This window comes from Lactuca sativa, chromosome 3 (genome assembly GCF_002870075.4).
Source record: "Lactuca sativa cultivar Salinas chromosome 3, Lsat_Salinas_v11, whole genome shotgun sequence".
NCBI classification, from domain to species: Eukaryota; Viridiplantae; Streptophyta; class Magnoliopsida; order Asterales; family Asteraceae; genus Lactuca; species Lactuca sativa.
In genome coordinates, this window is record NC_056625.2 from 238,369,087 (window position 1) to 238,382,278 (window position 13,192).

Consider the following 13,192-nt stretch of genomic DNA (forward strand, 5'->3'; position numbering starts at 1 on the left):
TTGTACTTAAGGATTAGGTCCTTAATGGATCAAGCAGCTATGACGTTTCGCCACGACACGATGGATAAAGGGTCGCGAGACCCAATGAAACTGTTTTGTCCTTTAGTGACCACGACATAGCTAAGGGGTCTAGCCACGTCGCGGTTGTCGGTGCTGGTGGTCTGTTGATTGTTAACTTTTTGACCAGTTTGACTTTTGGTCAAACGTGAAGGTTTTGAGTTATAGTTTGAGGTTTAGTTTGTTTTTGGTTTTGGCGATTCTGTAGCTGATTCTTTAGGCCTTCAGGTAGGTAGAACTCTTAATTTAGGTGAGTCTTTTCACTATACTGTAGGACATTAGGTGTTATGTTATGCTTGTTGTCTTTGTGACTCCTGTATGTTGTCTATGCTTGCTGGGCTGGACCTATTTATATATTTATTAGTCTGGGCCCGAATGTATGCTTATTGGGCTGGGCACAAATATATGTATGTTGGGCTGGGCCCGCATGATTGAAACATAATTGTTAAGCTAGGCCCGTCAGTTGTATGTTATGTGGTACCGTGGGGAACTCACTAAGTTTTGTACTTACAGTTTTAAGGTTAAATGTTCTAGGTACTTCTAGTAGCAAAGAGAATGACACGACGTAATTGCTTCACATCTATGATCTTTGATATGTTTAACAATAAGTATTGTTTCATCCCTTTTGAGAATGAAATTGTATTGTTTATGACTTATTATTATACGAAAAAATTAGGTCAAATTTTAGGACGTTACATCGGTCCACAAATTAATTGATCATTAATTATTCCCATCAAGTCATATATGAATTTGAACCCATTATGCCCTTATTTTTCTATCACACGGTGAATGATGAAAACAATTCTACGGTAGATTCATAGTAAAACTTTTACCTTTTCATCACTTCAACATGAATTTAACCCTAATAGCCTTCAACTTACCTATCAAAAACACAAGTATAAAATTCATTACTAGAATAAGCGAGGTAAGGCATTTCTTCACGATATTTATAATATACAATGATTTTCAATTTATATATTATATTAATCTATGCGATTGAATAAATGATATGAATAAAATCATCCTACATTATTATATATATAATAACTTGAATGGTGAAAAGTGAAATTAGTAGACCCAACATAGTTTATCCATTCCCATATTGAACAATAGTACCATAATAACAAAAACGCAAACATTAACCACTTAAAAACTGGAAAATAGGTCATGAAGGACATACAAAATAATGAAAGACGTTGACAAATATAGGATAGTGTACAAAGTCATAAAATATAGCAAAACAAAATGCAAAATTAGTCAAAATCCGATTTATAATGTCAAGCTCGTGAATTTTTATTTATTTATTTATTTATGAAATTTACTAAATCATAAGGACTAATTTGCTAATTCTTGATGTTTTCAGGAATTAAGTAGTTATTTTGTAGGAGATGTAAAAATCATGATTTATTTTTGTGATCAACCATTTTCAATAGACTGAAGATGAACCTCGAAACGGTTTTGATGCTCTAATCTATTGTGCGTTTTGGTGTTTCGGCGCCAAATCCCATTTACACGCGCACGTACCTTCTCTTCTTCTCCCTGTTTCTAGATAAAACCTAGGCAAAGAAACCAACAAATCGATACCCCTTTCCCCTTTTCGATCTTCAAATCGATGCATATCTAAACAGTTTTCTCTCTCTAACTTCTTCTCTTTGATCTAGAGGGAGAAAGTGGAGAGAGAGGGAGGAAATGGCGATGGTTGATCATCAATCCAAAACCTGCGTTGTTCTCGGAGGTAGAAGCTTTGCTGGGAGATGTCTTGTTGTGAGGTTATTGAAGCTAGGTAATTGGATCGTTCGAGTTGCCGGTTCCGCTCACTCCCTTCAGCTTGATCCTTCCGATTACGATTACGACTTGCCTTTGAACCGTGCTCTCTCGACTGGCCATGCTTCTTATTTCCATGTTGATGTGCGCAGCAGAAGATCCGTCATCAATGGTACTTTATAGTTTATATTTATATGTGTATGATGATTTCCTTTTGTTTCCTTCTCTTTTCCTTTTTGTGTTTTACTTCCTTTACCATAAAAATTGCATCAGTTATTGCTTGTGAGATTTTTCCTTGAATGTATATGCGTACTTCTAAGTTTCTCACAGTTTTTAGCAGAATTTCTTCCGATTATGTCAAATAGATGTGGTGAGAAGCTCAAGAAGATTTATGGAAAAAGTGAATGTTGTAATTAATCACATGCAATTTGGTGTAATTAATAACATGCCACTGCTTCAAATTGTAACTATTAGGTGTAACTTACTTTCACATACGTAGTTCTCACATTTCTCGATTTAGTTTCTAGGAATTCAGTGATAGCCTATTTGGAAGGCCACATACAAAAACTTTCTTCCCCAAAGTATTGCAAAGCAAAGGGGTTAATGCAAGGGTTACCCTTAGGGAAAATCTACTTTAAAAATTTAGATTAAAACTGGAAAACTAAGCCCATAGGACAGAGAAGAGCAGGTTTCTGTATTGGGTGAGATGCATACCAGGTGTTGGATTTTGCATTGACAATAGAACTAAATACTTACAAAATAAGAGTGGAACAATAATTTAGCCAAGGAACTGAAAGAGAAACAACAATTGAACCAAATCAGATGGCATGGCATCTCATCTAGGCACAAAACAGTGCACACACTTGTCACATTCTCTGTGTGTGTGTGTGTGTGTTTTCTTGTGGTTGTGTGGCTCCTTTTTTTAACTAGACCTATTTAATGACTTTTCACAATTAAGAACTCATTTGTGTCCATCAAAAGTATAAACTGATGTGCCTTAGAATCATACACAACAAGAACATGGTTGCTTTTCTTAGTTGAACTCATCAAAACTTTGCTTAAATTTCATTGCTAATATTTTCTCTGCATGTTTTCATCTGACTAAAAAGTCGACACACTCTAGAGAGAACAACATACAGTGATTCCTTTTAGGTTCTTTAATGAACAATGTCTCAAATCCATGACAAAGATATTGCACTGATTCCTTTTCTTGGGAAACATCTTGTCACCCAATCCCAATTGGTTGAACAATAAAAGAAGGGTATATGACATCCCTTGGCGCCCCACCAAGTAAGGAATTAGATAGAGGGTAGCTCATGTTGAGACTTTTTTGAAGATTGCAATTAGAGGCTAAGATGAAGGATTAGTACTTTTGCTTGCATGGGTGAGAATTGTGTTTTTTCTTTAATGTGTTTGACTCAGTTTACTCTTTTATTATGCTGGAGAGAAAGAGTGGATTGAAACCTAATCTTTTTTGGCTATTTTGTAAAGGTCCTGATACCACTGCTGTAGAAGAAGGAAATTATGTTTTACTGCATTAAGAAATTGTGGAGTACAGTTTACAGATTATAACTAGAGTTTGTGAAAACAGTAGAGAAATACTAAAGACTACACTAACTATGTAGTTATAACAATCCACTAGCTAACTAGTTATTCTGAGTGAGTCAACTAACATAGGTGAATTCTGATGGGGTAGATAGAGAGACATAATGTGTTGTGGTCCATTTATATGTCTGCAAGTGACATGGAGTTAAAATATATTTGTTTTTTTGATGTGGAAGTCATCTCTTATTAGTGCTTTATATCTTTATCACCATAAAAGAATTAACAAGTTTTTTGGTATCTTTTCTTCTTTATAAAACTTAGTCCTCCAAATTGTGAGTTTTAGTTTGATCTTGCCTATGGTTTGTATTTCTTTCCATGATTTCTCTTTAATTTTGTCATTGTATGTAGCTGATGTATGCAATATTTGTATGATGTTGGTAATTTTGATTTCACATACCTTTTTTTAAAGGGTGACACATAAGTCAAAGAATCTTGTTTTCTATCATGGTAATTCAATGCTTGATTGAGAGCTCTTTCAGAAAATGTTTTCTTTTTGCAGCTATTGAAGGTTCATCAGTTGTGTTCTACATGGATGAAGATGATTCCTGCAATCTTGATTTCTATTCTGGGTACACAGTAATTGTTCAAGGTCAATCTTATCACCCCTAAATTATTTAACCTCTAGAGTGTTACATTAAGTTATTTGTAAAAATTCTCATATCTTACAAATTTTTATTTAATTTAGGTGTGAAAAACGTCATCAGTGCTTGTCGGGAACGCAAAGTTAAACGATTAATATACCAAAGTACTGCAGACGTAGTGTTGGATGGTTTGCATGATATACATAATGGAAATGAGAGACTTTTATATGCTACAAAAGTATGTGTCTCTAAATAGTTTCTCCCTTATTTGTGAAAGATTATTCCACTTCCTTCCTTCCTTCTACATATTGTGAACTTTTTTTAATAAAAAAAATTGGAAGAACAAAGTTTAATATCAACTTCATACTATTTTAAACTACAAGTTTGAAGTTGGGTTTGCATCATCATTGATTAGTTTATTATCACCCTGCTTTCATTTCTTCTTGTCATGGAATTTTACTTGAAAAATCTACCAAATTATTGCCATTCCATTGAAGTTCAAAGGTAACAAGGCAAGTTAAAGAAAAAAAGTTTGTAGTTTAAGTATAATGCTGCTATAAATATAATGATACTATGTTGCTATTTCTTGCATTGATTCCATAAAATCAAAACGAAACTCGTTTTAAGATGGATTAGTTTTGTGTGTTAATGCAGAAAAGGTGGGAATTCATTATTCATTTATTCTTATGCAAAGCTTCTTAGATGATAACTGTGTTTGCTATGTGACAGTTTAAGAATGTATATAGTGAACTTAAGGCTCAAGCAGAGGCACTTGTTTTGCATGCTAATGATATGGATGGCCTTGTTACGTGTGCTCTTCGCCCTGCCAATGTTTTTGGACCTGGAGACAATCACCTTTTGCCATCTCTGGTTGATGTTGCAAAATCTACTTGGGCTAAGGTGTGTGTTTAACACTGTAACTATAATCCATTTTTGCAATTTAACTATTTCATCAACATAGTACATTTGTTGTATCTTTTTTTGTCCCTATTTATCAGTCAAATCTGAAAATTTGGTGCAACAAAATCAGGGCGTGTTTGGTTTGTGGAATCTGGTGGAAATGGAATTCAAGATTCCATTCCATGGTGTGTTTGGTTGTCAAGTGGATGGAATTTAATGGAAAATTCCTTCCAAAACACATTACACAAACCAAACGCCCCCTTAGTTTACTTCTAAACATGGTAATCGGAAAATACAAACATATTTGTCAACAAATTTGTCTCCTAAATGTACTTTACTCTCTCTAACAGTTATAGTTCACATGAAAAGTAGTAGTACCATTTATTTTTAATATGTTTGTTGAGAGGTTTCAGTTTTTCTGTTTTAATCAAATTGTCTTGGATATAGTTTTTATAAGTAATAAAGTCTCTCATTCCAGTTTATTATAGGAAGTGATGGAAGCATGTCTGACTACACCTATGTGGAAAATGTCGCCCATGCCCTTATCTGTGCAGAAGCTGCTTTATGCTCTCGTATGGTTGTTGTTTCTGGAAAGGTAGCTTCAAATAATAACAACATACTTCATTTTCATTTGTTTTTTTTAGCTTCCTACTTTCATGCAAAACACTTACCTTACACCTTTAGTTTATTTCATAATAAAAAGTTATCCAATTTTTTGTAGGTTTTCTTCATCACTAATCTTGAGCCAATGGGCTCTTGGGAATTTTCCTTACGCATACTGGAGGGGTTAGGTTATTTCAGGTAATAAATGCATCATTTCTATATGATTATAAAAATGGCTAAATGTAAGACATAGCAACATATGTTCGTTTGTTCTAATATTGTAGCATCCTGTCCATTTAATTTATTACATCATTGCACTTTTTTTTTTCTTCTTTTTATGGCATTGTACTTTGAAAAAAATCTACCCATTGTAGTATTATACTTTTAACATATTTTTCTCGTTTGGAGATTATACTTTGAAATTGGAAGGAAAATATAAATGAGGGCAGATTTCTAAAATGTTAGGGCTTAATGGGAAAAGCCTCATTTCCTTGACTTTTTCTCTATAAAGTCATTCTTTCAGCATTAAGCGAAAAAAGAAACACTCATATATAGCTTACAGAATTAAGTTCTTTTCTCATCAAGTTAAAAAGAAACAACACTATAGTTTCACATTAAATTATTTTAATCATGTAAGCTAAGCAATTGGTATTACTTCTTATTTCTAATCAAATGTCATAAGAGGAAAGGCGCTCTCTTTCTTTTCATTCCAAGCATTTTTCCTTTTTTTTGAGATTTTGTTAATTGTATATTTAGTTTCTTTAAATAACTAGTTGTCTGTTACAACTTATAATCTTCAATCTTTAATGTTTAATTTTATACTTAAGTAAACAAAAGATTCATTTGTTATAATTATAAAATATATAGAATAGAGTTAAAACTATACACTGTATTTAGAAACAACATAAAAAATTCATTCCCATCTTATAAACCAACCAAACATAATTATCAAATGTAATAACTTATACATTACTTATGATGTGTTGACTCTCTCCATGCTTTTTATTTTAATTTACTTTTTCTAATTAGTTATCATGTGTAGTGGAACTCAATGAACATTATACTTTTTTTTTAATAAATTGCAGGCCAATGGTCAAACTTCCTCCTGTGGTTGTCAATCTGATTGTTTATCTCATTAAATGGATGCATTCAAATACAAACTCAAGAAACATAAGTAAATCTGTCTCAGTTCACAATGTTGTCCAATTAATGTCACACACTACAACCTTCGATTGCTCTGCAGCCCAACAACACCTTGAATACTCACCTGTTGTCTCACTGGATGTAAGTTTTCTGATTTTGTAGTGTCTTAATTTTCCAAATTCTAAATTCTTTCCAAAATGTTTATTTGGATTTTATAGATTTTTATTAATTGTTAATGTACAGGAAGGTATCACATCAACCATTGAATCATTCTCTCATTTAGCAAAAGGCTCAGCTTCCACAATTTATGATGTACTTAATGAACAATCAAAAATGGAGGAACTACTAGGTGGTGGGGAAGGTAAATGGCAATATCCATACATTTTTATAAATAGTTTAAAAAGATAATAAATCTAGTTTTTCATAATTTGAAGTCTGTTTCTTTTGTGAAAATTTATACAATGTTTATTTCTGATTGCTTTAGTATTATATTTATACCACACTGAGCTAATCCTAAATGTAACATTATATGTAAGCGAATAGTTTCTATTCATAGGCATTCTTGTTTTCATTTATGTCTTTTACAACATGGTACTTTCAATTTTATTTTTTTATTAAGACATCATATTGTTTTGTCATGGATGCAGTTGCAGCGATTTTGTTATGGAGAGATGAGAGGAAATCATTCGTATGCTTTTGTGGAGTGGTTTCTGTGTTCTACTGGTTTTTTCTTTCTGAAAGAACAATTGTCTCATCTATTGCTCTGATGCTGTTGGTTATCACAATTTTTCTATATGGACATGCTTCATTCTCTGATGCAAATCCCCAAATGTCTACTCAACTGTAAGTAGTAACCTTGCCCAATTTTTTTACCATTAAACACCTACTTCTTTTATTTTTAGGTATTTCCATATCTCCTAGTTCAAATTTTTCTGCAACTTGGGTTCCTACAGTTCTAGGTATTTACGTTTTGAGGTCTCTGAAACTGGTATGAAGAGTTGTGTGAAAGTTATAGCAAACATTTGGAATGAAGTAGGTCGTGTTACTAGATCATTGGCACAAGGAAAAGACTGGAATTTGTTTTCAAAGGTAACTTACTGTATTTTAAGATACTTTCATTTATTTGTTTATTAAACCATTCTGCTTTCATTTCTTATCTCAACTTGTGCAGGTAGTAGCTTCGCTTTATCTTTTCAAGTTGCTTATTGTCAACTCCTTCCCCAACTCATTGGGAGTAGGTATGCATCTCTATTCATATCTTATTTTTATTTTTTTTTACTTTGAAAAAAATTGCTTTGTATTTATATGACAATGCTATAATTGGTAGATTTTTCAAAGCACAATGTTGTAATGGGAAGAAACGAAAGTAGGATGATATAATAAACAAAAAAAAAAAAAATTAAAGTATGTTGCTGTTTATTCTTTAATCTTTTTATGTAACCTCAATGCAGCGTTGGCTTTTTCGTTTATTATGTTCTTTGTTTACGAGCAATACGAAGAGGAAATTGATGGCGTAATAGGGATTTTAATGGAGCTTGTGAGACAGTTAATGGTATTTGTGATGAGTCATCTACCCTTGATATCTGCTCTACATAAATCCACCACTAGATCTTCAATGAGATAAATGTGTTAGATATCTGTTCTTTCAAATTATCCAAAGTTTGGAAGATTATGAGATATTTTAGCAACAAATAATCATTCTGTAGACCTTTTTTTTTTTTTTTTTTTTTTTTTTTTTTTTTTTTTTTTTCAAGTTTCTTGCAAATATGAGAATTGTGTTGAATTGAACTGGTTGGATAACATGATAGGTTAAAAGTTCTGACTAAACTTGACTTTGCATGACCATTGTTTTCTTTGAATTTCATATATTGTCTGAATATTTTGTTTTGTCTTACTTACTCGTGCATTTCCCCCCTTAAATTGAACTTATTTGTCAGAACTTGATTTTGCATATAAGAGGTACATGAAGCTAAATGGCTTAGTGAATTTATGTGTTGTATAAACATACTATACAAATACACATGATACATGATGAGATTTTCATTTTATCAAATTGGGTTATATCATCCATTTGTATCCAACATCGAAACTATAGACTATAATTAATAGTAACATATTTTTTTTTAGCTATAACATTATTCTCTCATTTTAGGTTATGCAGCTTCCTTAAATTACCAAGGTAAACTTTTGAACATTTGGGGTGCTGATGTTAAATATATGTATCATAAGTACGTTTTTATGTTAGTGTGTTACTCATGATTTTTGCAACCCTACTGTAGATACAAAAGAATACGAGAGATGAAGAGAAAACTACAATCCTCTTTTATTCATTGTACTGATCTAACACAAAAAGAAAAGGGAGAAAATAATATAAATACTAAACATGTATAGGGTTGGCTCAACCCTTTCAACCCAATAATTATGATTTTATCCCCAACAAGTATTGATCTTGTTTTCTCAAGTATTTTGAGCCCCATCCGACTTACCACCTCCATGGCAGCATGATCACGAGTCATGACATCACACTAGTCAATTCAAATTCACATGTCCATACTGGTACCCTCATGTGCAAAAGACAAGTTAATGAGCTTTCGGACTAAGGCATGACTCATCCTAGCAAGAGTGCATACTCTAGTCCCTTCATTTTGGTTAGGAAGAAAGACAATTTGTGGATTACATGGCTTCAAACAAAGCAACAATCCCCGATAATTTTCTGATTCCCGTGTGTTAGAGGAGTTACACGGGGCCAATCTGAAGTTGGCTATAATTAAATTCGAATGAAACCTGACAATGTAGAGAAGACCGCTTTTAGAACACATGACGGACACCACGGATATTTAGTGATGTCGTTCCGTCTAACAAACGTGCCCTTGGCATTCCAAGCGGTTATGAATGACGTTTTTAGACATTTATTACGCATGAAAGTGGTGATTATTTTTGACGATATATTGATTTATATTGCTACATGTACTCCCCATACGGAGGACTTGAAGTTGGTGCTGAAGATTTTATCACAAAAGCAGATCGTGATGTCTTATTATTATTATTATTATTATGATTATTATTATTATTATTATTATTATTATTATTATTATTATTATTATTATTATTATAATTGAATTAAATATTTTCTTAAAACAAAACCTAGAAAACTCTTATTATATTTAAAGTGGAAGTTTTAGGGGTATTTGAGAGTGTTTTTTAAAATGACTCACTGGTTTTTCAAAAAGTCAATAAATTAAAAAGTTGTTAGGTAAACACTAAGGGTGCGTTTGGTTGTGGAAAACTGTTTTCATTTTCTAAGAAAATATTTTCAGAAAATAGAGTTGAGTTTTCGCTTTTAATTTTAAATGAAAATTTTAGAAAACGCGTCTAGTTGAAACCGGGGGAGTTTTTATTTTCCATCTTAGGAATTTGGAAAACTTTGGAAAACTGTAAAAATCATTTTTCTAATTTACATACAATTTGGAAAATTGAAAAATTCATTTTTTTGGAAAATTTTGGAAAACTAAACAAACCAAACGCGTTTTCAAAATTTCCGTTTTTCATGGAAAATTTTCCACAACCAAACGCATCCCAACTTTCAGTGAAAAAATTGATTTTTTCAAAAAGCCACAAATTTTTGGTTTTTCTAAAAAACCAATAAGGAGTTTTAGAATCAATCCCAAACACGCCCTTAATAGTCATAACAGTTTTAGGCAATCTTGTCGAGCACGATGTAGTCAAGCCGAGTCTATGTTCCTCAAAAATATTAATTAAACAACGGGTAAACAAAAACTTAGTGAACATATACATTACTCACCAATTATATCGACCTTTTACCCACATTTAACACTTAATACATATATCAATTAACATTGATAGAACACACAAGTTCCAAACTCATATTGTTGGTACCAACCACCTTTGTTCCTCCGTCCGAGAACCACCCCCTTACTCCCTAACCCGAGAGTAAGAGGTAAGAGCAAAACTTGTCCCCCAACATAGCCTACATAGGAACAAGTTACATTTTATTCACTGCCCACTCTACCCTGAAGGATATCCATGAACAATAACACACATTAATAAGTAAATGACAAAACTTCAAAAATAGTCCATGTGGTTTCCGAAAATCTAAAGTTTAGACCTTAATTTACAAAAACCTCACGGATCGTCCCTGTGGTTTCAAAAGTTTTAATATATGGTCCTTTTCGTTAACTCCGTTAGCTTTTGGCCGTTAAGTAAAGGACATTTCTGTCTTTTCACTATCACAAGGACCATTCATGAAGTTTTGTCTTATTTAAAAAAATCATAATTATTATTTAATATTAGAGGGCCTCTCTCTCTCTCTCTCTCTCTCTCTCTCCAAAGACATCGAAACTCTATTACCTCTAACATAAAAACTCATCAGTGAATCTCACAGGAGAGTTATTGAACCGGTTGCAGGAATTGATACCACCCAGTGGTGGTAGTTTCCGATCATGTGTCAGGGGATGTTGAACAACCGTCGACGCTACCGGAGCAGCCCAATAGGGTGTTGATGGGTTTTTTCTTTCGATCATTTCATCAAACATATGTTGTGCAAGACTCGTTTTCCTTTTTTTTTTATCTGTTTTATGCTCATGTATTAGATCCATCCCTGTCTTCAAATATTCAATTTAGTAAACAAAGGAAACAAGTATATAGGAGGGCAGATGAGTGATGTTGTTAACGAGCTCAACTTTTGAGTAAAACCCAAAACAGAAGAATGAGAGGTCAAGCTTAAATGATCGACTGCATATTTCCTTTAAACTAGAGAAAGAACAGGTAGAGCTATAGTTCATCAACAATCCTAACGATCATCTTCCTAACTTCTTGCTAAGTCTGATTCAACTTGTATCCAATTGGTGTGCTTCTCCATTTCATTGAAAACCTAGATACTGCTTTATGTTAGACAACAAAAGAAACTTAAATTTCTTCTGTATTACATTACATTGGCTTTGATTCTAATCTCTACTATTTGACTTTCCATGAATGCAACACCATACGCTCTGAGAATAAGCTGCAAAGCTCGCAACTACGTCCACACACCACCAACAAATACATTTTGGTACAAAGATTTCGAATACAGTGGAGGGATACTTGCTAATGCAAATCGTCCAAGCCTGCAATCACTCATGTTCAATCTACTGGAAAGCTGCAATTCCAGAAACAGAAACCCAGTTGAATAGTTTATCAAGCAAACCCCTCAACACTGGTACCCTACTTTTTTGATCTGAAATCATCTTTGTTGTTACCTCTAGAGAACAATATCCAAAATCCACGACCAAGGTCCACTAAAAATGAAACCCAGATTTGCAGGTCCATGTGTGAAAGAAACCATGAGTGGGGGTTGATTTCTTGTTGTTGTGAAGATGATGACAATGGTTGTAGGGAGAAGACGGCGGGTCGAGGTAGTTATAGTGATGATGTTCTTCATGTGGTGTTGTAGGTGATGGTGTTGGGTTGTAACGGGGATGACGACGACGACGTAGAAAGATGGTAGAGTGGAGAATATCGTGTTTCACGGTTAAACCGATGGGTTTGGTGATAGCGAGAATGGGTTGCTACCGCAGGTGGTGATTTTGGATGTTCTACTGCAGGTAGTATCTTATTTGGTATATGAGAATGCATGCTAGTTATAGGTTTAATGCCTTGGAAACCATTTGCATGTATTATTAGTGAAAACATAGATCCAAGGTATTTAGGGTTGTACGTACACCATTGGATGTTGTAGTATACTAAAACCCTTCAGTGGTATCAGAGCCAAGGCTTATGAGAGAAAACATACTATCACTAGACTCTAACCCCTACCTAGTGCTACTCGCATAAACAAGAGTTAGTACACACGAACTAACGTAAAGAAAATACAATACAACACGGTGTAGTGAGAAACTCACCTAAAATAGCAAGAACAACCTCCAAAATGTTGGGTTTTAAGCACTATAACACTCTTATGGTGCACATGCAACCCTAGATGCTTTGGATCTATGTTTCTCTAATTATACATGCATTTTCAATTTTCCAAAGCATACGTCCTAAATAGCATACAATAGATGATATACAATATAAAACTCATAGTTTGATGAATACCTCTTATTTAGTTTGAAGTTCTTGGACTTTGAAAACTATAGCACCTCAAATGTGATGCCTCTAATGTGTCACAAATACCAAATGCAAGAGGAGACTTGAGAGAATAGGCTAGTTAGCTCAAAATCGATTATCACTTTATTAGAATGATGGGGCAACCAATTTTAGCTCTAAGGGTATGCTTTTATAGTGTAACAAATGCTAGGGTTACATCCATGCAAACCCTAATGCACAATGACCTTTCATATTATTTAGGCTCTGATATGGGCATATTTAGTCATATAATTTATATATTATCTTAATACTTTATGTTGATTTTATCTAATTTAATGAACAAAAGGTGCTTAATTAGTTTAGAATTTCATTTTTCAGCAAAAATGACATGATCGGATGGAAAAGGAAGCGGATTTAGCAATTGGAAGCTTGGATCTTGGATTTTGAAGAAAGAAGGA

At 33.4% G+C, this 13,192-nt stretch overlaps 1 protein-coding gene across 1 annotated transcript; it reads left to right on the forward strand.

Moving 5' to 3' along the window:
- The first annotated feature begins 1,468 nt into the window (after positions 1-1,468).
- Positions 1,469-8,547, forward strand: LOC111883224 (3beta-hydroxysteroid-dehydrogenase/decarboxylase). The gene is made up of 12 exons (XM_023879564.3): positions 1,469-1,993; positions 3,926-4,015; positions 4,112-4,245; positions 4,737-4,907; positions 5,386-5,502; positions 5,629-5,708; positions 6,596-6,794; positions 6,897-7,014; positions 7,301-7,496; positions 7,607-7,742; positions 7,825-7,891; positions 8,105-8,547. Exons 1-12 carry the CDS (start codon positions 1,747-1,749, stop codon positions 8,275-8,277), a joined length of 1,728 nt encoding a protein of 575 aa, XP_023735332.1. The 5' UTR covers positions 1,469-1,746; the 3' UTR covers positions 8,278-8,547.
- Positions 8,548-13,192: the final 4,645 nt, after the last annotated feature.

What these genes read in the sequence shown, in the direction of transcription:
- LOC111883224 (XM_023879564.3), top strand. Translation starts at nt 1,747, where the DNA reads ATGGCGATGGTTGATCATCAATCCAAAACCTGCGTTGTTCTCGGAGGT. An exon ending in ACTACTAGGTGGTGGGGAAG is followed by an intron (nt 7,015 to 7,300) that starts GTAAATGGCAAT and finishes TCATGGATGCAG; the next exon opens with TTGCAGCGATTTTGTTATGG. An exon ending in CCCCAAATGTCTACTCAACT is followed by an intron (nt 7,497 to 7,606) that starts GTAAGTAGTAAC and finishes GGGTTCCTACAG; the next exon opens with TTCTAGGTATTTACGTTTTG.